Source organism: Pseudorca crassidens, chromosome 6, assembly GCF_039906515.1.
Source record: "Pseudorca crassidens isolate mPseCra1 chromosome 6, mPseCra1.hap1, whole genome shotgun sequence".
Classification (NCBI taxonomy): domain Eukaryota; kingdom Metazoa; phylum Chordata; class Mammalia; order Artiodactyla; family Delphinidae; genus Pseudorca; species Pseudorca crassidens.
In genome coordinates, this window is record NC_090301.1 from 27,029,519 (window position 1) to 27,056,862 (window position 27,344).

A 27,344-nucleotide genomic window follows, 5' to 3' on the forward strand; every position below is an offset into this window, starting at 1 on the left:
AATGGGATTGTTTCCTTAATCTCTCTTTCTGATCTTTTGTTGGTGGTGTATAGGAATGCCAGATATTTCTGTGCATTAATTTTGTATCCTGCAACCTTACCAAATTAATTGATTAGTTCTAGTAGTTTTCTGGTGGCATCTTTAGTATTTTCTATGTATAGTATCATGTCATCTGCAAACAGTGACAGTTTTACTTCTTCTTTTCCAATTTGTATTCCTTTATTTCTTTTTCTTCTCTGATTGCCATGTCTAGGACTTCCAAAACTATGTTGAGTAAGAGTGGCGAGAGTGGACATCCTTGTCTTGTTCCTGATCTTAGTGGAAATGCTTTCAATTTTTCACCGATGGGTATGACGTTTGTTGTGGGTTTGTCATATATGGCCTTTATTATGTTGAGGTACGTTCCCTCTATGCCCATTTTCTGGAGAGTTTTTATCATAAATGAATGTTGAATTTTGTCAAAAGCTTTTTTGGCATCTATTGAGATGATCATATGTTCTTTATTCCTTAATTTGTTAATATGGTTTATCACATAGATTGATTTGCATATATTGAAGAATCCTTGCATCCCTGGGATAAACCCCACTTGATCATGGTGTATGATCCTTTTAATATGTTGTTAGATTCTGTTAGCTAGTATTTTGTTCAGGATTTTTGCATGTATGTTCATCAGTGATATTGATCTATAATTTCCTTTTTTTGTGATATCTTTTTCTGGCTTTGGTATCAGGGTGATGGTGGCCTACAATCAAGATTACTCTACCCAGCAAGGATCTCATTCAGATTTAACAGAGAAATCAAAAGCTTTTCAGAGAAGCAAAAGATAAGAGAATTCAGCACCACCAAACCAGCTTTACAACAAATGCTAAAGAAACTTCTCTAGGCAGGAAACACAAGAGAAGAAAAAGATCCACAAAAACAAACCCAAAACAATTAAGAAAAGGGTAATAGGAACATACATGTTGATAATAACCTTGAATGTGAATGGATTAAATGGCACAACCAAAAGACACAGACTGGCTGAATGGATACAAAACTAAGACACATATATATGCTGTCTACAAGAGAACCTCTTCAGACCTAGGGATACATACAGATTGAAGGTGAATTGATGGAAAAAGATATTTCATGCAAATGGAAATCAAAAGAAAGCTGGAATAGCAATACTCATATCAGATAAAATAGACTTTAAACTAAAGACTGTTACAAGAGATAAGGAAGGGCACTACATAATGATCAAGGGATCAATCAAAGAAGAAGATATAACAATTATAAATGTTTATGCACCCAACATAGGAGCACCTCAATACATAAGGCAAATGCTAACAACAATGAAAGGGGAAATCAACAGTAACACAATAATAGTAGGGGACTTTAACACCCCACTTACACCAATGGATAGATCATCCAAACAGAAAATAAATAAGGAAACACAGTCTTTAAATGACACAATAGACCAGATAGATTTAATTGATATTTATAGGACATGCCACTGGAAAGTGGCACAATACACTTTCTGCTCAAGTGCACATGGAACATTCTCCAGGATAGATCACATCTTGGGTCACAAATCAAACCTTGGAAAATTTAAGAAAATTGCAATCATATCAAGCATCGTTTCTGACCACAACACTATGAGATTGGAAATCAATTACAGGGAAAAAAAACTGTAAAAAACACAGATACATGGAGGTTAAACACTGTGCTACTAAATATCCAAGAGATCACTGAAGAAATCAAAGTAGAAATAAAAAAATACATAGAAACAAATGACAATGAAAACATGATGACCCAAAACCTATGGGATGCAACAAAAGCAGTTCTAAGAGGGAAGTTTATAACATTTCAATCTCACCTCAAGAAACAAGAAAAATCTCAAATAAAGAATCTAAACTTACAGCTAAAGCAACTAGAGAAAGAACAAAAAAAACCCAAATTCAGTAGAAGGAAAGAAATCATAAAAATCAGAGCAGAAATTAATGAAAGAGAAATGAAGAAAACAATAGCAAAGATCCATAAAACTAAAATCTGGTTCTTTGAGAAGATAAACAAAATTGATAAACCCTTAGCCAGACTCATCAAGAAAAAAAAGGAGAGGATACAAATCAATAAAATTAGAAATGAAAAAGGAGAAATCACAACTGACACCACAGAAATACAAAGGATTATAAAAGACTACTACAAATAACTATATGCCAATAAAGTGGACAACCACGAAGAAATGGACAAATTCTTGGAAAGGTACAATTTTCCCAGACTGAACCAGGAAGAATTAGAAAACATAAACAGACCTATCACAAATAATGAAATTGAAACTGTAATTAAAATCTTCCAACAAACAAAAGTCCAGGATCCGATGGCTTCACAGATGAAGTCTATCAAACATTTAGAGAAGAGCTAACACTGATCCTTCTCAAACTCTACCAAAAAATTGCAGAGGGAGGAACACTCCCAAATTCATTCTAGAACATATTTAGAAGTGAAGCATTTCTGAAAGTCAGGAAGCAGATGAGATCAGATATTAAGTGAAACCAAACACAGAGGATACAAAAGTTAATAATACATTTAATAGAAGACAACTTGTGAATGTTAGAGTAATCTCAAGGGTCTCCTAACCCAAAGAGACAGGTATGAACAACTGCAATTGCCACACTTGCACAATGATGGTAAAAACAGGATGTTACTATGATTCAAACATATTGGACATGCAGTTATATTTTCTTTCCTCTCAGTTCTCTTGCCAGTATTCACCAGTGACTTCAATTCCTTCACTTTTCTATACCTGAGAAACTGAAGTTGAATGTACCCTCATTTGGGGACCATGTCCTGGCTTAACCCTTTCCTCTTATATCACCAAATAAGACAATGAATGTGAAGGTGCTTCATTAACTATGACATACAATGAAAATGTTACTTTTGTTATCTTCTACCACCACCTCTCTCACCACTACCGCCACCACCACACCACCACCATGACTACCATCACCACCAACATTACCACCACCATGAGTACCACCACCACCATCACCACCTATCCCTTTTTTTTCAACCAACCAGGTCTACCTAGATTCTGTCTCTGTTTCCTTTAAACCGTGACTGATTCTGACCTCTGGACACTCCTTGGCCTTGACCTAGAATCAAAGATTCTCAGATATGAAAGAAACTCATACTAACCACCCCCTTCTTGAGTCTCCCTGTACTTCCCCATTGAGTCCAGTGTAGTGACAAAGAGCTAATTACTTCTCAATGTATCTACTTCATCACTGGACATCTATAGTGATCAGAAAATGCTTCTTTACTTTGAAGCTTCAAGACACCACTTATAAGTATCAAACCCCCTTTATTTTATTTATTGCCATGAGATTAATAAGATTGAGAAGGTCAAGCAGGGCCAGAGTTGGTCCAACAGAAAGGGAAGGAAGGAGAATCTAGTGATCTGGTAACTACCTGGCCATAGTCTTATTTGGAGGAAGTAAAATAAATTTTAAATGTTTTCTGGAATTCAGCCATGAAATAAATCTCCTTGAAAACTCTAAGCATTATAGCAGTTGGAAATCATATAGGTATGGAACCATCTGATGAGAGGGAATGAAATTCCAGCATCCAAGAGACTGATTATTTTAAGAAGAATATTGATGAATACTTTTATAATCTCCATTCAGAAGCCAGTATTAATTTGTTTGATTGGGATTATTTTTTTTAAAGAACCTATTGATAACACGATTTTATTTATTACTTTAAAATATATTTATTTATTTATTTTTGGCTGTTTTGGGTCTTCATTGCTGCATGTGGGCTTTCTCTAGTTGCAGCAAGCAGGAGCTACTTTTTGTTGCAGTGCACGGGCTTCTCATTGCGGTAGCTTCCCTTGTTGCAGAACACAGGCTCTAGGTGCACGGGCTTCAGTAGTTGTGGCTTGCAGGCTCTAGAGCACAGGCTCAGTAGTTGTGGTGAACGGGCTTAGTTGTTCCAGGGCATGTGGGATCTTCCTGGACCAGGGCTCAAACCCATGTCCCCTGAATTGGCAGGAGGATTCTTAACCACTGTGCCATCAGGGAAAGCCCTTGACTGGGATTATTTTTTAAACTTTCAAATGTATCACTCTCTTTGTGACAAGCCTCCTGTTTCTCCCATGACCACATATCTTATAAAGCTTAAAAGCTTTTTATGTAGGAAGCAGTTATTCCTTCTGTTTTTACACCATCAATGATAATAAAATCATTCCAACTACTTTATTAAAGAGTCTCTCTTTGCCAATGATAATACATTGAGATTGTGTTCTTCCCATTTTTTGTTTCATGGGTGGGTTTTGGGGGAGTTCATGAACCTTCTGATATTACAGGCTGAATTTTGTCTGTAAGTGTAATTCTCTCCATAGCTCTCCATAGCTTTCATTCAGTTCTTAAAGAGTTTATGTCTCCAAAATGTTAAGAATCACTGGTTTAGTGGGTGAATGTGTAGTGTGAATCTTTAAAGTTGAAAATCTCCTATATGTTCCTATTATAAATTCATCATGTATTCACATGACCTTTTTTTAAAAAAATGATTCAATTACTTTTGGACCATTAGAAATCATTTGCCTCTTCCTTATTACGGAGACCATATATATTTAAGTACATTTTCAGTGTATCAAGAGACACTCTTTCCGATTTACCTAAATAACTTTTTTTTTTTTTTTTTTTTACAGAGAAAGTATACGGTATTGCCAAAAGAGTCCTGAATAGAATCAGAAGGTTCTTCTCTGAGCCCAGTTTTCACTTCAACTGGCTTATATGACCTTGAGCAAAGTCACCTTAGCTCTTGGGGCTTTTGTTCTCTCATGTGGAAAATGCGTGAATGAAAAGAGTGGCTTGGAGTCCAGTATGTGATATGCATTCATGTGGAGACTTCACTCAGGATCTCTGAAAGAGTTGTGGGTGTGGGGCTGAGGCTTTCCAGAAGAGGGAAGGACAATCCATTCTCTCTGTCATCAGGTGCTTATTTTACTGACAGTCGTCCAAATGCTATTATCCTATCATTGTCCAATTTGTATGGGCAGCCGTGCCTCTATCTTTCTCTTTCAACAGTAAGTTGAAGTAACATGATTCATTATTATCATTTTCCTTACACTCAGACAGTTGCTGGAGAAATTTGATGTCTCACTTGTCTAAAAATTTTCCAAAGTATCTGTGACTTTAGGATTGAAACAAAGATGGACATAATAGTACATCTGGAACACTGTAGCATAAACTACCCATAAAGTTCTAATGCACCATAGTTATTGTGTATTTAACCATTTTTCAACTAGTTTGTGTCATCTTCACTTTCTTAATCACATTTAAACTATCAGGTTTAAAATACAGAATTTCTTATTTTTCACATTTTAAAGTTCCTATAGTGATCTCACATAATTTTTTAATGAGAGAGTCAACATGGTATTGTACCAAATATAAGGTCTGTTCTAATCTGGCTCTATCCTTTCCTGGCTTTGAACCCTGGCCAGTTGGTGATTAAGAAGAACCATGCATGACTCAAAAGAGTGACAGGCTGGTTTCCTCTCTCCCACTTAGAAAACAAGAAATTGGCTCTCTGCCTTGTCAGCTCTCTTGCTTTAGACAGGCATCTCATTGTTCTTTAATTGTTTGATTGCCACCTGCCTCAGCGCTCCTGGAGACCTGTGACTTTCTACATTTTACAGTCATGATAGCATATATCAGTACACATTAAACACTTTGGAATTAAAAAAAATACTTTCAAAGACCAATGTCCAGGAATCAGAAACTGACTGAAAAATCTTAAATAACCACAGGTCATCATTCTGGGTGATTAGAGTGGTATTTGCATTTTCAGCTTAAGTGAAGCTACATACCTTGCTGGTCACTAAATATCGTGAGAGCAAAAGCTATTAATGTCACAGAAAAATGTCATGAATTATATTAAATGGTTTGGACTATTTTCCAAGATAAAATATGAGTGGCCAGTGGTTACATATTCATGTGTTATAAAAAGGGATCATTTGTAGGCAGGCTAAAGGGTTTTTGTTGTAAAAATGTCTATTTTAGTTTTTCTTCTTAAAACGTGAATACAGAAAACTTTTACTTCTTGATATTTACTTGGAATTTTGTACCCAGTATTTATATAGCATATGAAGGATTTATTAAACCAGAAGATAAATAAAGGAAATTGAAAGATTGTGTTCAAAACTCATACCTGGGTCTCGTTTATTTGACAAAAATACTTTCTAAACAAGATCCACATTATACTCTTGAATCTCTTACATGTGTATAAGGCTACACAATGTTCAAGGTGCTTCTGTGCAATTAATTTCAATTGATCCTTGCTTCATATTTTCACTCAAATAATATGCAATTAAATCAAGACAGAGTTTAAAGGACTAATACATGACAGACATGACTAATAATGTAATAATAATAATGACCTACTTTATTGAGCAACTGCTATATTTCAGGCATTATGATGAGGACTTTACATCTAATATCTCATTTAATCCTCACACTAACCCTAGGAGGTAGGCATAATATTATTATTAGTCTTAATCTCATTTTACAGGGTTTAGCTAATAAATGTCAGAGTGATTTTAACCCAGGCAGTCTCATTCCCGACTCCTCATATACTGTTAATCATGATGCTGTACAGAATATATTTACTAAGATTTTTTCCCCTTTCTTTTCTTCTTTCACCTTACTACCTTTTCCCCTCCTCTTGTCACTAATGCTGAGAAAAAAAAAAAAGACCAAAAATGTAACCCCATAGTTAGGCTTTGGAGTAGGGATTCATGCTTTCCTCCATTAGTAGAATTAACTGGAATAGGATACAGGGTGAGAAAATTCTTCCAACAACTTACAAGATCCAAGGCGGCTGCCAAGATCGATGCATCAGGAATTGTCCCTGGCTCACAGCAGTTTAACAGAAACTGAAAGCGCTTCATGCCTTGTCGGATTGCTCCAAGATTCACCACGTTTTTGCTTTTTCCGCCATCTTGGTTGGAAGACAGATGGTCATCAAAACTGTGGCAACCTGTAGGGGTTTTCCCATGTTGAAGGAATGAAGGAGAGAGAGTGTAATGGTTGTAGAATAAAAAAGAGCTTTGAAGTTTCAACAATGCATTTTCTATAGTGTTGGCCTAAGAACATTTTCCTGAACTACACTTCCCTCCTCTCTATCTAATGCTTGATTTGGACACCTTGACTTTTAGGAATCTGATGACACATAGCATATGTTAATAAGGGGTCTTATATAACTATTTTAATATAGGGTCTGATCCATAGAGAACAGACTTGTGGTTGCCAAGGGGGAGGGGTGGGTGAGGGAGGGATGGATTGGGAGTTAGGGATTAGCAGATGCAAACTATTATATATAGAATGGATAAACAACAAGGTCCTACTGTATAGCACAGGGAACTATATTCAATATCCTGTGATAAACCATAATGGAAATGAATGTGAAAAACAATGTACATATATATACGTATGTATATATATATATGTATATATATGTATGAATGTATATATATATATGAATCACTTTGCTGTTTAGCAGAAATTAACACAACACTGTAAATCAACTATGCAGCAATAAATTTTAAAAATTAAAAAAATAGATAAATATAGGGTCTGATCATTTTGCTTTCAGGTCTCTTCTCTAATACTGCTAAGAGGATTATTTAAGATGATTCTGCCTGTAACTAACTTCTGTTTTTATGGAAGATGCAAAATCACTGTGCAATTTCAGATCTGTTACAAAAAACTGATATCAAAGACAGTATCTTGATATCTTAGTTACAATGCAAAGAATCACTGATTATTAGAGTTGTAAAGGACTTGAGAGGTTGGTCATTTAATGCCAGGATTTCCAAACCAGCCTGTGCATCAGAATTACCTGAGCAGTGTTTGAATCTTATTCAGAAGTTCAGAACCAGAGTCTCTGAAAGAGGAGTGTAAGAATGTGTGCTTTGTAAAGCCTCACAGATGATAAGGATGCAGCCAGCCTGACCCCACACGGTGGTCAGAGGTTTAGGAACCACTGACTCATCCTCACTTATTTTTCCATAGTTAAACTGCATACGAATGAGAATCGGTCTAGAGCTTCTTAAAATGCAAACTATCAGATCTCATCGCTAGAGATATGGATTCCATAGGTCTGCAGGCTATGTATATTTTTAACAAACATGCCACATGATTTTAATACAGAAAGTCTAAGGATCACACATTAAGGAAGAATAATACAAAGCATTTTTTTCATTTCTTTTAACCCCATGTACGTTTTTAAAAACCTAAGTATCTCATAGCTTTTCTATAGCTTCTAGTATATATATATATATATATATATATATATATATATATACACACACACACGCACATATATATGTATATATATACACATATATATGTGTGTATATATATATATATAATATTTAGTTTATCTTATATAATGCTATAATATTGAACATAGTTTTAAACACCAAGCCCAAATTACTTCCCATAACTCTGAAATGTACTTTCAGCACCTAAGAATATACCCCCTGATTTAGTGCTTGGCTTAATGTGTGCTGACACCATTTGCGATGTTGCCAACTCTAGGTCCTCACTAAGTCACAGATCCCATTACAGGAAATGGCTTTCTCACCTCTTTTGTCAAAAATACCTTGATACCTCCCACCCACTGCCCCACTTTCCCACTTGCTGCCTCAACACAAAAAAAGTGGCCCCACGCAGCCTTTGCTCTCAACTAAGGTGCCCTATACGCAAGCAGGTCATGATTGGTGGTTGCAGATGTATGGTGAATAATCTGTTCCTATTAATAAACACTAATGTTCACAAATTTGCATTTAAAAATCAGATCCAGAGTTGGATGTACCACTTTAATAACTTGCATTCTTTGTAAATAAAAGGGCGATATTTACAATTATGAGCTTGGTTTACCATGAAAGTATGTACTAGTGGAAAGAGGTGAGCACCTGTTCTTTTAGAAAACACATCCTTTGGAAGCAGTTCAAGCTTGGGGAAAAGATACCTTTGGACTTTATTACCACAAGATAAAAAATTATGGCATGGGGCTTGAACCAAGATGGCGGAGTAGAAAGACGTGCTCTCACTCCCTCTTGTGAGAACACCAGAATCACAACAAGCTGCTGGACAATCATCAACAGGAAGACACTGGAACTCACCAAAAAAGGTACCCCACATCCAAAGACAAAGGAGAAACCACAATGAGACGATAAGAGGAGCGCAATCACAGCAAAATCAAATCCCAGAATCGCTGGGTGGGTGACTCACAGACTGGAGAACACTTATACCACAGAAGTCCACCCACTGCAGTGAACGTTCTGAGCCCCACATCAGGCTTCCCAACCTGGGGGTCTGGCAATGGGAGGAGGAATTCCTAGAGAATCAGACTTTGAAACCTAGTGGGATATGATTGCAGAACTTCGACAGGACTGGGGGAAACAGAGACTCCACTCTTGCAGGGCACACATAAAGTAGTGTGCACATCAGGACCCAGGGGAAGGAGCAGTGACCCCATAGGAGACTGAACCAGACCTACCTGCTAGTGTTGGAGGGTCTCCTGCAGAGGCGGGGGGTGGCTGTGGCTCACTGTGGGGACAAGAACACTGGCAGCAGAAGTTCTGGAAAGTACTCTTTGGTGTGAGCCCTCCAAGAGTCTGCCATTAGCCCTACCAAAGAGCCCAGGTAGGCTCCAGTGTTGGGTTGCCTCAGGCCAAACAACCAACAGGGAGGGAACTCAGCCCCACCCATCAGCAGACAAGCGGATTAAAGTTTTACTGTGCTCTGCCCACCAGAGCAACAGCCAGGTTTACCCACCACCAGTCCCTCCCATCAGGAAACTTGCAGAAGCCTCTTAGACAGCCTCATCCACCAGAGGGCAGACAGCAGAAGCAACAAGAACTACAATCCTGCAGCCTGTGGAACAAAAACCACATTCACAGAAAGATAGACAAGATGAAAATGCAGAGGGCTATGTACCAGATGAAAGAACAAGATAAAATCCCAGAAAAACAACTAAATAAAGTGGAGATAGGCAACCTTCCAGAAAAAGAATTCAGAATAATGATAGTGAAAATGATCCAGGACCTCAGACAAACAATGGAGGCAAAGATTGAGAAGATGCAAGAAATGTTTAACAAAAACCTAGACGAATTAAAGAACAAACAGAGACGAACAATACAATAACTGAAATGAAAACTACACTAGAAGGAATGAATAGCAGAAAAACTGAGGCAGAAGAACTGATAAGTGACCTGGAAGACAGAATGGTTGAATTCACTGCTGCAGAACAGAATAAAGAAAAAAGAATGAAAAGAAACGAAGACAACCTAAGATACCTCTGGGACAACATTAAATGCAACAACATTCGCATTATAAGGGTCCCAGAAGGAGAAGAGAGAGAGAAAGGATCCGAGAAAATATTTGAAGAGATTATAGTCAAAAACTTCCCTAACATGGGAAGCGAAAAAGCCACCCAAGTCCAGGAAGTGCAGCGAGTCTCATACAGGATAAACGCAAGGAGAAACACACCAAGACACATAGTAATAAAACTGGCAAAAATTAAAGACAAAGAAAAATTATTGAAAGCAGAAAGGGAAAAATGACAAATAACATACAAGGGAACTCCCATAAGGTTAACAGCTGATTTCTCAGCAGAAACTCTACAAGCCAGAAGGTAAAGTGATGAAAGGGAAGAACCTACAACCAAGATTTCTCTACCCAGCAAGGATCTCATTCAGATTCGATGGAGAAATCAAAAGCTTTACAGACAAGCAAAAGCTAAGAGAATTCAGCACCACCAAACCAGGTCTACAACAAATGCTAAAGTAACTTCTCTAAGTGGGAAACACAAGAGAAGAAAAGGACCTACAAAAACAAACCCAAAACAATTAAGAAAATGGTCATTGGAACATACATATAGATAATTACCTTAAACGTGAATGGATTAAATGCTCCAACCAAAAGACACAGACTTGCTGAATGGATACAAAAACAAGACCCATATATATGCTGTCTACAAGAGACCCACTTCAGACCTAGGAACATATACAGACTGAAAGTGAGGGGATGGAAAAAGATATTCCATGCAAATGGAAATCAAAAGGAAGCTGGAGTAGCAATACTCATATCAGATAAAATAGACTTTAAAATAAAGAATGTTAGGGCTTCCCTGGTGGTGCAGTGGTTGAGAGTCCACCTGCCAATGCAGGGGACATGAGTTCGTGCCCTGGTCTGGGAAGATCCCACATGCCGCAGAGTGGCTAGACCCGTGAGCCATGGCCACTGAGCCTGCGCATACGGAGGCTATGCTCCACAACGGGAGAGGCCACAACACTGAGAGGCCCACGTACTGCAAGAAAATAAATAAATAAAGAATGTTACAAGAGACAAGGAAGGACACTACATAATGATCAAGGGATCAATCCAAGAAGAAGATATAGCAATTATAAATATATATGCACCCAACACAGGAGCACCTAAATACATAAGGCAACTGCTAACAGCTGTAAAAGAGGAAATTGACAGTAACACAATAATAGTGGGGGACTTTAACATCTCACTTACACCAATGGACAGATGATCCAAAATGAAAATAAATAAGGAAACAGAAGCTTTAATAGACACAATAAACCAGATAAATTTAGCTGATATTTATAGGACATTCCATCCAAAAACAGCAGATTACATTTTCTTCTCAAGTGTGCACGGAACGTTCTCCAGGATAGATCACATCTTGGGTCACAAATCAAGCCTCAGTAAATTTAAGAAAACTGAAATCATATCAAGCATCTTTTCTGACCACAACGCTAAGAAACTAGATATCAATTACAGGGGAAAAAACGTAAAAAAACACAAACACATGGAGGCCAAACAATACATTACTAAATAACCAAGAGATCACTGAAGAAATCAAAAAATACCTAGAGACAAATAACAATGAAAACATGACAATCCAAAGCCTATGGGATGCAGCAAAAGCAGTTCTAAGAGGGAAGTTTATAGCTATACAAGCCTACCTCAAGAAACAAGAAAAATCTCAAGTAAACAATCTAACCTTACACCAAAAGGAACTAGAGAAAGAAGAACAAACAAAACCCAAAGTTAGCAGAAGGAAAGAAATCATAAAGATCAGAGCAGAAATAAATGAAATAGAAACAAAGAAAACAGTGGCAAAGATTAATAAAAACAAAAGCTGGTTCATTGAAAGATAAACAAAATTGATAAACCATTAGCCAAACTCATCAAGAAAAAGAGGGAGAGGACTCAAATCAATAAAATTAGAAATGAAAAAGGAGAAGTTACAACAGACACTGCAGAACTACAAAGCATCCTAAGAGACTACTACAAGCAACTCTATGCCAATAAAATGGACAACCTGGAAGAAATGGAAAAGTTCTTAGAAAGGTATAACCTTCCAAGACTGAACCAGGAAGAAATATGAACAGCCCAATCACAAGCAATGAAATTGATACTGAGATTAAAAATCTTCCAACAGGGCTTCCCTGGTGGCACAGTCGTTGGGAGTCCACCTGCCGATGCGGGGCGCGTGGGTTCGTGCCCCAGTCCGGGAGGATCCCACATGCCATGGAGCGGCTGGGCTCGTGAGCCATGGCCACTGAGCCTGCGTGTCTGGAGCCTGTGCTCCGCAGCGAGAGAGGCCATGGCAGTGAGAGGCTCGCGTACTGCAAAAAAAAAAAAAAAAAAAATCTTCCAACAAACAAAAGTCCAGGACAAGATGACTTCACAGATGAATTCTATCAAACATTTAGAGAAGAGCTAACACCCATCCTTCTCAAACTCTTTCAAAAAACTGCAGAGGAAGGAGCACTCCTACACTAATTCTATGAGGCCACCATCACCCTGACACCAAAACCAGACAAAGATACTACAAAAAAGAAAACTACAGACCAATATCACTGATGAATATAGATGCAAAAATCCTCAACAAAATATTAGCAAACAGAATCCAACAACACATTAAAAGGATCATACACCATGATCAAGTGGGATTTATCCCAGGGATGCAAGGATTCTTCAATATATGCAAATCAATCAATGTGACACACCATATTAAGAAACTGAAGAATAAAAACCATATGATCATCTCAATAGATGCAGAAAAAGCTTTTGACAAAATTCAACACCCATTTATGATAAAAATTCTCCAGAAAGTGGGCATAGAGGGAACCTACCTCAATATAATTAAGGCCATATACGACAAACCCGTAGCAAACATCATTCTCAATGGTGAAAAACTGAAAGCATTTCCTCTAAGATCAGAAATAAGACAAGAATGTCCACTCTCACTGCTATTATTCAACATAGTTTTGGAAGGTCTAGCCTCAGCAATCAGAGAAGAAAAAGAAATAAAAGGAATACAAATTGGAAAAGAAGAAGTAAAACTGTCACTGTTTGCAGATGATATGACACTATACATAGAGAATCCTAAAGATGTCAACAGAAAACTACTAGAGCTAATCAATGAATTTAGTAAAGTTTCAGGATACAAAATTAATGCACAGAAATCCCTTGCATTCCTATACACTAATGATGAAAAATATGAAAGAGAAATTCAGGAAACACTCCCATTTACCACTGCAACAAAAAGAATAAAATACCTAGGAATAAACCTACCTAGGGAGACAAAAGACCTGTATGCAGAAAACTATAAGGCACTGATGAAAGAAATTAAAGATGATACCAACAGATGGAGAGATATACCATGTTATTGGATTGGAAGAATCAATATTGTGAAAATGACTCTACTACCCAAAGCAATCTACAGATTCAATGCAATCCCTATCATATTACCAATGGCATTTTTTACAGAACTAGAACAAAAAATCTTAAAATTTGTATGGAGACACAAAAGACCCTAAATAGCCAAAGCAGTCTTGAGGGGAAAAAAACGGAGCTGGAGGAATCAGACTCCCTGACTTCAGACTATACTACAAAGCTTCAGTAATCAAGACAATATGGTACTGGCACAAAAACAGAGACACAGATCAATGGAACAAGACAGACAGCCCAGAGGTAAACCCACGCACCTATGGTCAACTAACGTATGACAAAGGAGGCAAGGATATACAATGGAGAAGAGACAGTCTCTTCAATAAGTGATGCTGGGAAAACTGGACAGCTACATGTAAAAGAATGAAATTAGAACACTCCCTAACACCATACACAAGAATAAACTCAAAATGGATTAGTGACCTAAATGTAAGACCAGACACTGTAAAACTCTTAGAGGAAAACATAGGAAGCACACTCTTTGACATAAATCATAGCAAGATCTTTTCTGATCCACCTCCTAGAGTAATGGAAATAAAAACAAAAATAAACAAATGGGACCTAATGAAACTTAAAATCTTTTGCACAGCAAAGGAAACCATAAACAAGATGAAAAGATAACCCTTAGAATGGGAAAAAATATTTACAAATGAATCAATGGACAAAGGATTAATCTCCAAAATATATAAACAGCTCATGCAGCTCAATATTAAAAAAACAAACAACCCAATCCAAAAATGGGCAGAAGACCTAAATAGACATTTCTCCAAAGAAGATATACAGATGGCCAAGAAGCACATGAAAAGTTGCTCAACATCACTAATTATTAGAGAAATGCAAATCAAAACCACAATGAGGTATCACCTCACACCAGTTAGAATGGGCTTCATCAGAAAATCTACAAACAACAAATGCTGCAGAGCGTGTGGAGAAAAGGGAACCCTCTTGCACTGCTGGTGGGAATGTAAATTGATACAGCCACTATGGAGAACAGTATGGAGGTTCCTTAAAAAACTAAAAATAGAATTACCGTATGATCCAGCAATCCCACTACTCGGCCTATACCCAGAGAAAACCAAAATTCAAAAAGACACATGCACCCCAATGTTCATTGCAGCACTATTTACAATAGCCAGGTCATGGAAGCAACCTAAATGCCCAACAGACAAATGGATAAAGAAGATGTGGTACATATATACAATGGAATATTACTAAGCCATAGAAAGGAACGAAACTGGGTCATTTGTTGAGACGTGGATGGATCTAGAGACTGTCAAACAGAGTAAAGTAAGTCAGAAAGAGAAAAACAAATATTGTATATTAACGCATATATGTGGAAACTAGAAAAATGGTACAGATGAAACAGTTTGCAGGGCAGAAATTGAGACACAGATGTAGAGAACAAACGTATGGACACCAATGGTGGAAAGCCGCGGGGGTGTGGGGGTGGTGGTGTGAATTGGGTGATTGGGATTGACGTGTATACAGTGATGTGTATAAAATTGATGACTAATAAGAACCTGTTGTATAAAAAAATAGAGAAAACCTATTTATTAAGTTTATAGACGTGTGTAATTTAAAAAAAAAACACTACTGTTACCTTGGAAAAAAAAGAAGACTATATATTTTCCTGTAAGCACAGCTTTAGTCACATCCAAGTTTTGGTATGTAATATTTTTATTATCATTCTGTTTAACTTATTTTCTAACTCCAATTGTGATTTGTTTTTGGGGGTGTTACTTAGAAGTAGTATTTCATAACTTCTAGTTACCTTTTCGTTACTGATTTGTAGCTTAACTACAAGTCAAGAAACACACTTTGTATAATTTTAATACTTTGAAATTTGTTAAAATTTGCCTTATAGCACAATATGGTCAGTTTTAAAAATGTTCCAACTGTGCTTGAAAATAATTTGTAATTTAAAGTTTTGGAGTATAGTGACTATATATCTGCTTGTTGAATTAAATTTGCTGCTTACGTTATTTAAGTTTTTTATATCCTTACTAACTTTTTTTGGGGGGGGGGGTGTCTACTGGTTCTGAAAGAGGTATCCTCTATCAGCGAATGACAGCAGTATGCTAAATCTCCTATTATGATATTGAATTTGTCTATTTTTTCCTTGTAGCTCTGTTGCTCTATATAATTTGAAGTTAAGTGCATACAAATTTAAAACTTCCTGGTAAATTGAAAAAAATTTATGGCATGGCATGAAAATAATTACCAATTCCTGGTCAACAACTTTTAAAATGTCTCAGCATCATACTGAGATATGTAGGTGTGAAATGGTATGGTGTCTGGAATTTGTTCCATAACACATTAAAAAAAATAAGATGAAGCAAGTTGGAAAACTTTTTTACCATTACTGCAAGTCGGCGATGGATATTTGGTATCCCTTGGGTCATTTTTCACTTTGTCTATGTTTGAAAATTTTCATAAGCACAAAAATAGCCCAGGGGCTTCCCTGGTGGCGCAGTGGTTAAGAATCTGCCTGCCACTGCAGGGGACATGGGTTTGAACCCTGGTCCGGGAAGATCCCACATGCCACGGAGAAACTAATCCTCTGTGCCACGACTACTGAGCCTGTGCTCTAGAGCCTGTAAGCCACAGCTGCTGAAGCCCGCGCACCTAGAGCCCATGCTCTGCAACAAGAGAAGCCACCACAATGAGAAGCCCACACACCGCAATGAAGCATAGCCCCTGCTCGCCACAACTAGAGAAAGCCCATGTGCAGCAACAAAGACCCAACGCAGCCAAAAATGAAATAAACTAAGTAATTAAAAAAAAAAAAGCAAGGTCCTACTCTATAGCCCTGGGAACTATATTCAATATCCTGTGATAAACCCATAATGGAAAAGAATATGAAAAAGAATGTGTATATATGTATAACTGAATTACTTTGCTGTACAGCAGAAATTAACACAATATTGTAAATCAAGTGTAGTTCAACAAAATAAATTTTTTAAAAAGGCTCAGATTATAATTAAAATATTATTATCAACATTTCCCATATTTCATTCCTTATGGGTACATTTCCTTTTCAGGCACAAATATTCCATATTGAAAATGCTATATTCAACAACTTCAGTATTTTTTTTCCATTTAGTATAGCATATTTTGTATTAAATGCAAAAGGAAGTAGCACAAGAAGAATCTAAAGGTGGAAAAAATTCAGAAGACAGAATTTCAAATGGTATACAGAAGGTAAAGCTAGAAACTACAAATAAGGAACAAACGTTTCTTGGACAATGCTGTTTCCAGACAGCTGCCTTTCAAAATACTACTCTATTTACTCACTGGACATTACCAAAGCTATCAGAACAGGTAACTCCTGTTATATTTCCTATCTATATATCACTTTATTAATCATTTATATATAGCCCTTTGATAGATACACATATCACAGGAAATCCCATCCATTAAAAAAAGTTATAACCTTAACAGTACCTAAACTTAAACCTTGAATTTAAGATAGATCCCAAGTAATATTTTTCTTTTTAGTGAATCCAGTTGTTTTCTTATTTCATACTATAATTAAGATTTAAGATACATTAAGTGATAACTCTAAATTTGTCATAGAACTAATATATAAGACAGGACGGATGGTAAAAAAATATTCTTATTTAACCAATTTATTAAAAACAGTTGTCATCATTTTATTAAAGGAAGCATTAAGAATAAGCATCCCACCATTTCTTCCAATATTTTTGACAAACTAATTAATTCTAAAAGAAATGTATTCAATATTACTAAAGAAAGTGTCATTTTGATTGAAAGAACTTCAGAAACAATGCAGTTAAAGAGTATAAATAATTAAGAGAAAAGTGATCAAAACAATCTTTGTCAGCAAGAACCTATTCTGTGAAGAATCATTCACAGAATGATGTACACTTATTACAGGTAAGAAGATCAGCAGACTCCTACGAGCCCAGGACATAAAGAACACGCTGTAAGTAAAAGCTATTTACAATGGAAATTTTCCATTTTATCTATAAAGCATTAATAGATAACAATATATTTACTAACTTTTTGAGCACTTAGTATGTGCCAAGTACTATATGAAATATTTTATAATTTATTTAAAAAAATTTTTTGTAACAGTCATGTAAGATAGATCTTTAAAGATAATTAAAGAGAGAGAGAGAGAATGAGAGAGAATAGAGACAGAAAGATAAAGAGAAAAGGGACAGGTTAAGTAGCCTAGTCTAAGTTCATGCAACGGAAAGTGATAAAGTCAGAATTCAAATCCAAACCTAGTGACAACCAGCCTGTACTCTTACCACTCTGCCACACTGTGTCTCTAGAATACCTGAATGTTTATGTTGAAAGAGTTCAGACCTTCACATACTGCTGAAGGTAGTGATTATGTCAGGAAAACTACTGTAATAAATAAATCAACACTGTACATGTTACAAACTGATTGTCAAGTTGTACCCTGCTGACATTTCGTATTGTAATACTGAAAGAAATGTTGAAAAGTAATTTGCCTATAAAAGGTAACTCTTCTATATCAATCTTTTATATAAACTTACTAGAATGTAAAGATGCCTCTTGGCTTCCTTGGCCATGATTAATTTTTTAGTCTCAGTACGTTTTAGTTGCATTTATTTACTATTTTTTAACATTAAATTTACTGAGGTATGATTCACATAGAATGCATTTTTAAAAAGCTGTTAAATCCCAAAGGAGCATTTCAAAATCTAGTATTTCTTTAAGCAGCATTTTCCATACAGTTTATGGCAGAGCTGAGCACAAAGAAGATATTCAGTAAGTTTTGCTGATCAGCTGAAAAAAAAAAACCCACTGCTTTAATGAAATATCTTCCCTCAGATAGAGACATCATGATTTCTAAAACAAAATATTCTTAGTGAATAGAAAAATATAGAAGAAAAAGATAGCTGGTCTGTGAATGTAATTTCAGTTCTGTTAAATGTTCAGCAGATGTGTTTTTCATTTGTTGAATAAATTTTTAGATTGAAAAAATTCTATCGCCTATTGCGTTTTATCTTAGCTCAGTGAAGTTCAGGTACTACATTGAAATTGAGGGTAAGAACGTTTCATATTTGCTTTCTTTAACAACTTTAAAGAAAGAAACAGAAAATATGCAATTAAATGAAAATAATTTAAATGAGAAGGAAAAAAGACAATGCATCTATAATGGATGGATGGGGATTTATTCACAGATTGCAAAGCAAAAAAGAAAGAAAGAAATAAGCAAAAGCAGGCTCAAAGTTAGAAAGATGTTCACAAGGCCAAGTATGGTAGTTGTTGCAAAATACAATGTTCTTAGATTAGCAGATAATGTTCTTTTGGTTTTTTAGAATAGCTGGAGATACCTGTCTTTTGCGAGAGATTCTGAAAGAGTTAACTCACAGAATACCTTTTATAATTTTTAACAAGCCAGAGATCGTGAACAAAGAATGATGATGTACAAGCCATCTTCTTTTGCCAGTCCAAAGCACGTAAAATATTCCAAAATCAGTCCCAGATTTTATCGTTTTGTCTTCTAGACACACAGGAAGAGACTGTCTGTATTACAGGTATTGCTGACACAAACTCATCCTAGACTCAGGCTGTATGAATATTCTGTATCAGGTCTTTTCTATTTGTGAATGTAATATAAAAACTATGTGAAACAATAGTTGAAATCTGTAAGAATAGTGGATGAGGAAAACTCAAAATCCAGAATGTTATGAAACAATAACAATAACATATTTGGAACAAGAGTAAGAGTAAAAATATTGACCTATTACTTGAAGAAGGGAGTGTAAGGAAATCAAAGGAGGGTAAACAACTCAATTATGCTTTCATCCTTTCTACTAAGGACAAAAATTCACAGATGGGAAAGTACAGAAAAGCTTCATTAAAAAGGCACCAAATGTGAAAGACCCTAGTTTCTGAGTTTAAGCCTCAGTTCCATCAAATTACACTCCAGTGCACAGAAATGACCTGGAGATGCGATCACAGTACTAGTCAAATGACATCCAGCTAACACAGCACATACCTAGAGAACGTACTTTAGTTCCACACTTCATTGTCAAAGAACCACCACAAAAATGTCTTTATAACACCGACAGTTTTGAACACTAGATATATCTCTAAAATATCATGAGTGGAAAGAGTACAAGAGGATTGAAAATGACAAAGATCTCAATTATTAGGAAGATTCTTGAAACCATAGACTAATAAGCCTGATGTGTGTCCTAGCCAAATTCTGTAAGAGAGAATTGGATAGGCAGGAACACTAAAAAAAACAACACAGAAGTAATCATAGACACCACTGTAGTTTACTGAAGAAGACAGCGTGTTGAACTGTTACATTCCTCCTTTCGACAGAGTTATAAAGATATCAGTGAGATAATTTTTTAGTAAAGTCTAATGATGTTTTTTGTATAAAGTAGGAAAGTGCTTGCTGATCACTAGTAAATTAAATGTATGGTTGGCTGAAAAACTGTACCCACAAATTGTTAATCAATAAAAGTCAACTACATGTGCTCTAGGAGCTATTTCTTTGTATTTGTCCTGCTTTGTGAGAATATCAACAACTTGGATGAAAACAGGGAAATGTGTATGTCTCTCATGATGGATTTTTATAGCACAATTGTAGAGAAGAAAAGATTCAGAATTCCTGGACAAGTGACTTAACTACCCCCCAAGTTAATGAAACAATACATTTTATTTATTTTGAGATGAAGAATGAATAAGGGCTACATCAAAGTAATGCATGATATTTGTTCATGAGAAGGACAGGTGGCAAAAGTTAATCCAAAATTCAATACAAACCAACTCTGTGATGTGAAAACAGATAATGCAGTCTTAAATTGTGTTCATCCACCGGCTGTATCCCTGGGAGCTTAACAGTTACACTATCTATTACACTGATTAAAGTCAAATATAGTGCATTGCATTCCATCTGAAGCACCATATTCTGTAAAGCACATCATCTAATTAGAATACATAGTAAAATGGAATCAGGTTGGTGATGGATCTAGAGACTCTCCTATGTAAGGAAAACAAAAGGAATCAACAATATTTAATGAGCAGAAGTGAGATCAAAAGAGAGAACATGAAATAGATAATAGGTGAAACTGGCATTATGTGGGTATGCGTGTGCGTGTGTGTGTGGCTACAGATATCATGACTAGGACTAGTGAGTCAAATTTATGGATAAGTATATTTTCAGCACATAAGCAAAGACTTTCTCACAATGAAAGCTGTCTAGTTCTGGAACAGGTTGCTTTGTAAAGTAATAAACTTGCCCTCGGTGGAAGTGTTCAGAGGGTGGCCAGCCACCTGTCTGGGATATAATGTGCAGAATTCCTAAGTAGATAGGTGGATGGATAAAAGGATACCTGGAGTTGTTTTTAGAACTCTCAGATTTTAATAAGGGACAGAACAGCAGAAGAAAAGTCTGTGTCTTATTCTTTGTACACCCAGGGCCCACTAGGGAATGAGGAACATGGTAGGACTTCCATAAATGTTGCACCAAATTGATAATAAATAGAGAAGCTATAAACAGTAGTACAAACAAAACACATACGAGAAAGAAATGAATAAGAAATGAAAGGAAATAGAAAGTAGATCATTTTATCTAATCAAATGTTTGTTCTGTGTAATAAAAGTTGCATGTAATTCTTAGGCCAAGTGACATTTACCAAGACGCTTGAAGAAATTCTCCTCTTCGTCTCTCCCGTTTTCCATTCCACTCCCTGGTCCACCTTCAGAAAGCTTTACAGCACTGGTGAATTTGACCTGAGAAAAAAAAGGATGGTAGTCAGATAACTCAATTCAGAGGAAATTCTTTGTGTTTATACTAACCTTTACCTTGAAAAATAAGTTGTTTAGAATATAAAGGTCACTTCATTTCTTTTGGCTTCCACATCTGGTTAGCTAGTCTGTATAGTTTATTCCCATGTGCCAAAAAAGACATCACTTATAACTATAATTTGAGAGCCTTGGTCATAGATTGAAAGTAAAATAATCAGGCACTATGAAAATAATTTAGTGAGCAATTGAGATATTCTTAGAGTATAATTCTGATAAAGTCCAAACTCAAATTTATGAACAAGTCATATTCATCCTTTACAAACAACACCACAACTGAGAATCAGATGAAAGTAAAAGATAGCCAAATAGAAGATTTCAAATCTCTATGAAAGAACCAGTATAAATGAATTTATAATGTGTACTATAACTAAAGTGCAATAACATGTTTTTTTCGTAACACTTAAAATGTGTTTGTTTACAGCAAAGCAAGGAAGCTATGGACCCCACAGACCCTCAAATACTTGGCCAAATTTTAGTAAAAAGAATATGAAGGAGGAATTATAAATATATCTTCTAAATGTCTTATAAGGTTGCTATAATCTTTTTATAACTCCAAAATATTACTTTAAAAAGAGATAGAAGAAAACTGGTTTTAGTGAGATTCAAAGAAGAAAGAGTATAAGCAAATAATTTGTATATAAAGAAATGTAACTCCTATTACATGCTGAGAATTACAGCAACCAGGCCATGACTCAGCCACAGGGAAGACTCTTATCAGAGATGGATTTCACTAAGAATCACGACCTTTTCCAAACTGCATGCTACTCCAATGCTTAACAGAAGAAGCACTTAGTGGGAAAAATCATCCTGAGCTTCTTAATCCTTTTCAAAGGGGAGAAAGGTTCAGATGGTAGGAAAAGTAGGGAAGGAAAATATATGGGGTGTGTGTGTGTGTGTGTGTGTGTGTGTGTGTGTGTGTGTGTGTAAAAGAAATCACTATACAATTATGTGTCCTTGGATAGGAGCTTGAGATGTTAGGATTTAATACATGTATTAAAAGTAGCTGGGGGCTTCCCTGGTGGCGCAGTGGTTGAGAGTCCGCCTGCCGATGCAGGGGACACGGGTTCGTGCCCCGGTCTGGGAAGATCCCACATGCTGCAGAGCGGCTGGGCCCGTGAGCCATGGCCGCTGAGCCTGTGAGTCCAGAGCCTGTGCTCTGCAACGGGAGAGGCCACAACAGTGAGAGGCCCGCGTATCGCCAAAAGAACAAAACAAAAAAAACAAAGAAAAAAAGTAGCTGGGAATTAATACCTATATACCTCTCTATATCTGCATTATAGTTTTTTGTCACTTTTTTCCTTTCTATGATTGCCTCATACTAAGACATCTTAGTTTCCATAGTTCACTTAAGTCTCCAAAACTTACTTACCTTGAAGAGAATTTCTTCAGCTCCTCCTTATTTGGCCCCTCCAGGTGTTTAGCAGTTCCCAGCCCTGACATTTTTCTATCAGTGACTCCAACACTCTCTTACGTAAGTAATGTCCTGTTTACCTTGGAGCTTTGCCTGATGAAAGAGAGGCGGTCCACAGAGCTGATGTCCAGGAGGTCCTCCACACCATCTGCCAGGCCTGAGAGGGAGGATCGTTTCAGCCAGTTTCCTAGTTAATAATTCAAAAAAAATTAGACCATTATAGCATTTTCTCCCAAATGGATTAAACAAAAAAGTTGGCATGTGCCCAACAAGCAATGAAAGTTACATGACTTGATGTAAATAAAAGTGAAAACAAATTGTCTTCGAAATGTACATGCTTTGAATAAAAACATTCAGCGTTGGACTATAAAATTACATGACTAAATCAGAACAAAAAGAACCCAGGCCTCTTGCATGATTAAAACCGTAATCCATACAGTTCTCTTTGACAACTTTCACATCTTCCATTAAGTCCTGTTGATTTTACCTCCTAAGTATCTTTCAAATATGTCTACTTCTCTCCAACTACACGGTCACCACCCAGTCCAACCTACCATTACTTATACCTGGAGCACAAGGGCAGCTTTCTATCTGGTCCCCCATATCCACTCATGCTCCCTCCAATGTGTTTTCCATGCAGTGATCTTTTAGAAAAAAAGTTTACCTGCTCATGTTATCCCCCTGTTCAACATCCCACCTCGGCTCTGTAGGGCCGTAGGATGAAGAGACAACCTGACCTGCAAGGCCCACACGCTCTGGTCTCTATGGCTTCACCATAGTCATGCAGCCACTCTTGTCTCAGTTCTTCCATGTCCCTCCCTCCTAATACCTTTGCACATTGTACTGCTACCACCTGGAATGCTCTCCTTCCTCCTTCTCCCAAGTACCCTGCAGATCTTAATATCTCTTCCTTCAGGAAGCCTTCCCTGATTCCTGCCTCTCCTCCCCCTCATTTAGGTTAGGTCTCATCCTTGCATGCTTTTAGGGCACTACATATACTTCCCTCATAAAACTGATAGTTTGGGGACTTCCCTGGTGGCACAGTGGTTAAAGAATTGTCTGCCAGTGCAGGGGACACAGGTTCGATCCCTGACCTAGGAAGATCCCACATGCCGCAGAGCAACTAAGCCCATGCGCCGCAACCACTAAGCCTGTGCTGTAGGGCCCGGTGCCACAACTACTGAGCCCGCATGCTGCAACTACTGAAGCCCATGCGCCCAGAGCCCATGCTCCACAACAGGAGAAGCCACCGCAGTGAGAAGCCTGAGCACTGCAACGAAGACCCAATGCAACCAAAAAATAAAATTCGTAGTTTGCAACTCTGTTTAGTTGTATGATTATCTGCTTTAGTGATTGTCACCCCTAATAGATTGTAAATTCAGCAAAGTCAGGCATTGTGAAATTCTGCTCACCATTTAATCCCTGAATCCTAGCACAGTGTTTGCACACCATAGAAGCTCATAGGAAAGGTTTGAGAAATATCTGCTGAAAAAAATGAATGAATGAATGAGTAAATGAAGGAGTCAGCCTAGGCTTTGTGACTTGAAAGCTTTCCCTTTCTCGACCTTCCCACAAGTTGCTCTGTTTTGATTGTGAGTTGGTTTGAGGACATGGCAGGGAATAAGAGAATCCGTAAGATAAATACAGACATACTTTTACCTATGGGGAGTTTAAGCTTCTTTCGGAGGGAAATTCTACGTGACCGAGAGCGGGTGCGCCGGTCAGAGGTGGTCCCCGAGTGAGCAGTGGTGCATTCTGAAGTGTCCTGCTCAGACTGGCTGCTGGTGTCACTCGCCGCACTCTGGGATTTGAACATCTTGCGCCAGAAATCTTTCCGCCCCATGTTGCCCCCTTGCATTTGTTCATCGCTGAAAGCAAGCAGAGGAGAGGGTTAAACGTCTGAACACATGTGAAATTCTCTTACATTTCTTTCAACCTCCTGCCAATGACACTGTGGCAAATCGTGCAGGATGATCTTTGATGGGCTGGGATTTAGGAAGAGGCAGAGTGGGAGTGGAAGGAAGGAGATCAAGCTTGACTCTCTGAGCTCTTCTTGATAATAGCCATGTCTCAGCTGTCAAGTTGAGGAAATCATTTTTTTCAGCCATGATATAAGACTAAATATTACTGCAGGTAATCGTCTGCGAGTGTGAGTCATAAAAGCTGAAGCACTTACAGTGTCAGTAAATATTTAACTTTTTATATTTTTAAGTTCCCTGGGGGTGTGCAGTACCGTATCTTATTCCCCACCCCTACCCCAGGACAGTATAATTCTTGGCCCTAAATAAACTCACAAAAATACTTGAACGAATGAATAAGTAAAAGGCAATCAGCACACCCAGGGGATGCATCATTCCACAATTTTTCAGTAAGTAATTTTCATAGTGCCTGATTATTTAGCTTTCTTAAGTCAAAGAAACTTAAGGTTTAAAAGTAAAAAAGGGCTTCCCTGGCGGCGCAGTGGTTGGGAGTCCGCCTGCTGATGCAGGGGACATGGGTTCGTGCCCCGGTCCGGGAAGATCCCACATACCGCAGAGCAGCTGGGCCCGTGAACCATGGACACTGAGCCTGCGCGTCTGGAGCCTGTGCTCCGCAACGGGAGAGGCCACAACAGTGAGAGGCCCGCATACCGCAAAAAAGAAAAAAAAAAAAAAGTAAAACAAAAAATTAGCCTGACTCAATAAGACAAATGGGAACATCTCCAAAGGGATTTTTCACTAGGGCATTCCACAAGAGGAAAAAGACAAGTGGCCAATGGTATGCAGAGTTTAATCTCACTAGGAATTTTAAAAAAAGGCCAGTTGAAATGAGATCCCTATTTTCACTCATTAAATAGGCAAAGATTAAGGTGGGGTGGGCTGGGAGGGGAAGAAAGCAATGATACTATCATACTACCATGATGAGAGAATGAGTCAACTTTTCTAGAGGGTAATTTTGTAAGATGTTATCCAAAGGCTATGTCTACACCCATGACAAAGAACTTCAATTTCCAGGAAGTTATCCCAAGGAAATGATGGGACAATATACTAAGATGTAGATACTAAGTATCTACTTAGTATCTAAGATGTAGATACTAAGAAGGTCAAATGCTCACTGAGGCTTCTGGGTCAATGTTAAAAATTGGAAATAATCTAAATTTACCTCTAGGGAAACAGCTGAATAAATTGTGACTTCCATATGATGGCATCCACTGTAGTCATTAAAATCCTATTTTCAGAAGACTAGTGATATGGGGAATGTTGATGATATATTGCAAAGTTAAAAGGCACTGATAAAATGGATTAAGCAGGATATCACCAGGTTAATAAAAAAAGTACACGTGTATGTGTCTTTGTGTAAGCTCGTGTGTACACATGCTCAAACATGTACCCAACATAATACACCAAAAGTTTACTGTGGTTATTTCTAATTGAAGGTATTTAAACATTTTTTTTCTCTATGCTTTTCTGTGTTTTCCACATTTGGCAACTTGAAGAACACGTATTATTATACTTTACTAATTTGGAAAGAAAAGATTATGGAGAATACTCTAGTAACATGTGATGAAATTTTTTTGGGGGGGGGCGGTTTGGGTAATGGTCTGTTTATAAGCTTTGGGGTTAAATCTGGGATCTACCTAAAATCTGACAGTACTGTGTAAAGCAGTCATTTTCTTGGGATATTTACACGGGGATGCAGATTTTTTATCTCAAAATCTCATTAGAGTACTAAATACCTTTAATTATTATTTTAACTCAGGACATTCTGTTTATCAAATATGGTGTGAATTTAAATCAGTGTTTTAGAATTTGACTTCCTTGTTATTTTTATCAATCACAGTGCTTGAAGCATTTCTTACCTTTGGGAAATGTGCAACACAGTGATGAGTACATGACTACGTGGCCTGAGTGGGGAAATATCCAGGGAGACTATAATTGATCAGCTTTACAATAAAATGCCGCATCAGCGTCGTCCAATGCGTGTGTATCAATCATGAGTTTCAGAGATGTGGGCATATAAAACTGCTTTTAATATTACTCAGTTAACGTGATTTTTATTTAAAAGGGAAAAAGGAGAAGCAAAGGGTATGAGGGGGGTAGGGGGAAGAGAAAGTTCTCTGTCTTCTGGCAGAGAAGCCATAATCACCCACCCACCTTTCTCCAGTGCTAAACAGAGGACATGTGGTGTGCTCATCTCCTGGGCCCACTTGGACCAGGGAAAAGTCCCATGTTTGACATTCTATGACATCCCTCCAAGTGGAAATTTTTATGTAGAGGCATATTAATACATGTATCTTCATTCAAGGGAAAGAACAGACATGTGCTAAATGCTGA

General features: G+C 37.2%; 1 protein-coding gene across 11 annotated transcripts in view; it reads right to left on the reverse strand.

Moving 5' to 3' along the window:
- Window positions 1-27,344, reverse strand: part of UNC80 (unc-80 homolog, NALCN channel complex subunit) — a 242,910-nt gene that overhangs the window by 150,702 nt on the left and 64,864 nt on the right. For 8 of the 11 annotated variants that reach the window (XM_067740745.1, XM_067740742.1, XM_067740738.1 and 5 more), the window contains exons 19-22: window positions 24,685-24,899; window positions 23,112-23,218; window positions 21,449-21,545; window positions 6,845-7,017 (exon numbers count right to left, since the gene is read on the reverse strand). In XM_067740745.1, coding sequence (XP_067596846.1) covers window positions 6,845-7,017; window positions 21,449-21,545; window positions 23,112-23,218; window positions 24,685-24,899 — 592 coding nt within the window. The remainder of the gene's footprint in view (window positions 1-6,844; window positions 7,018-21,448; window positions 21,546-23,111; window positions 23,219-24,684; window positions 24,900-27,344) is intronic. The other 3 variants (XM_067740737.1, XM_067740746.1, XM_067740744.1) reach the window with 1 other exon arrangement.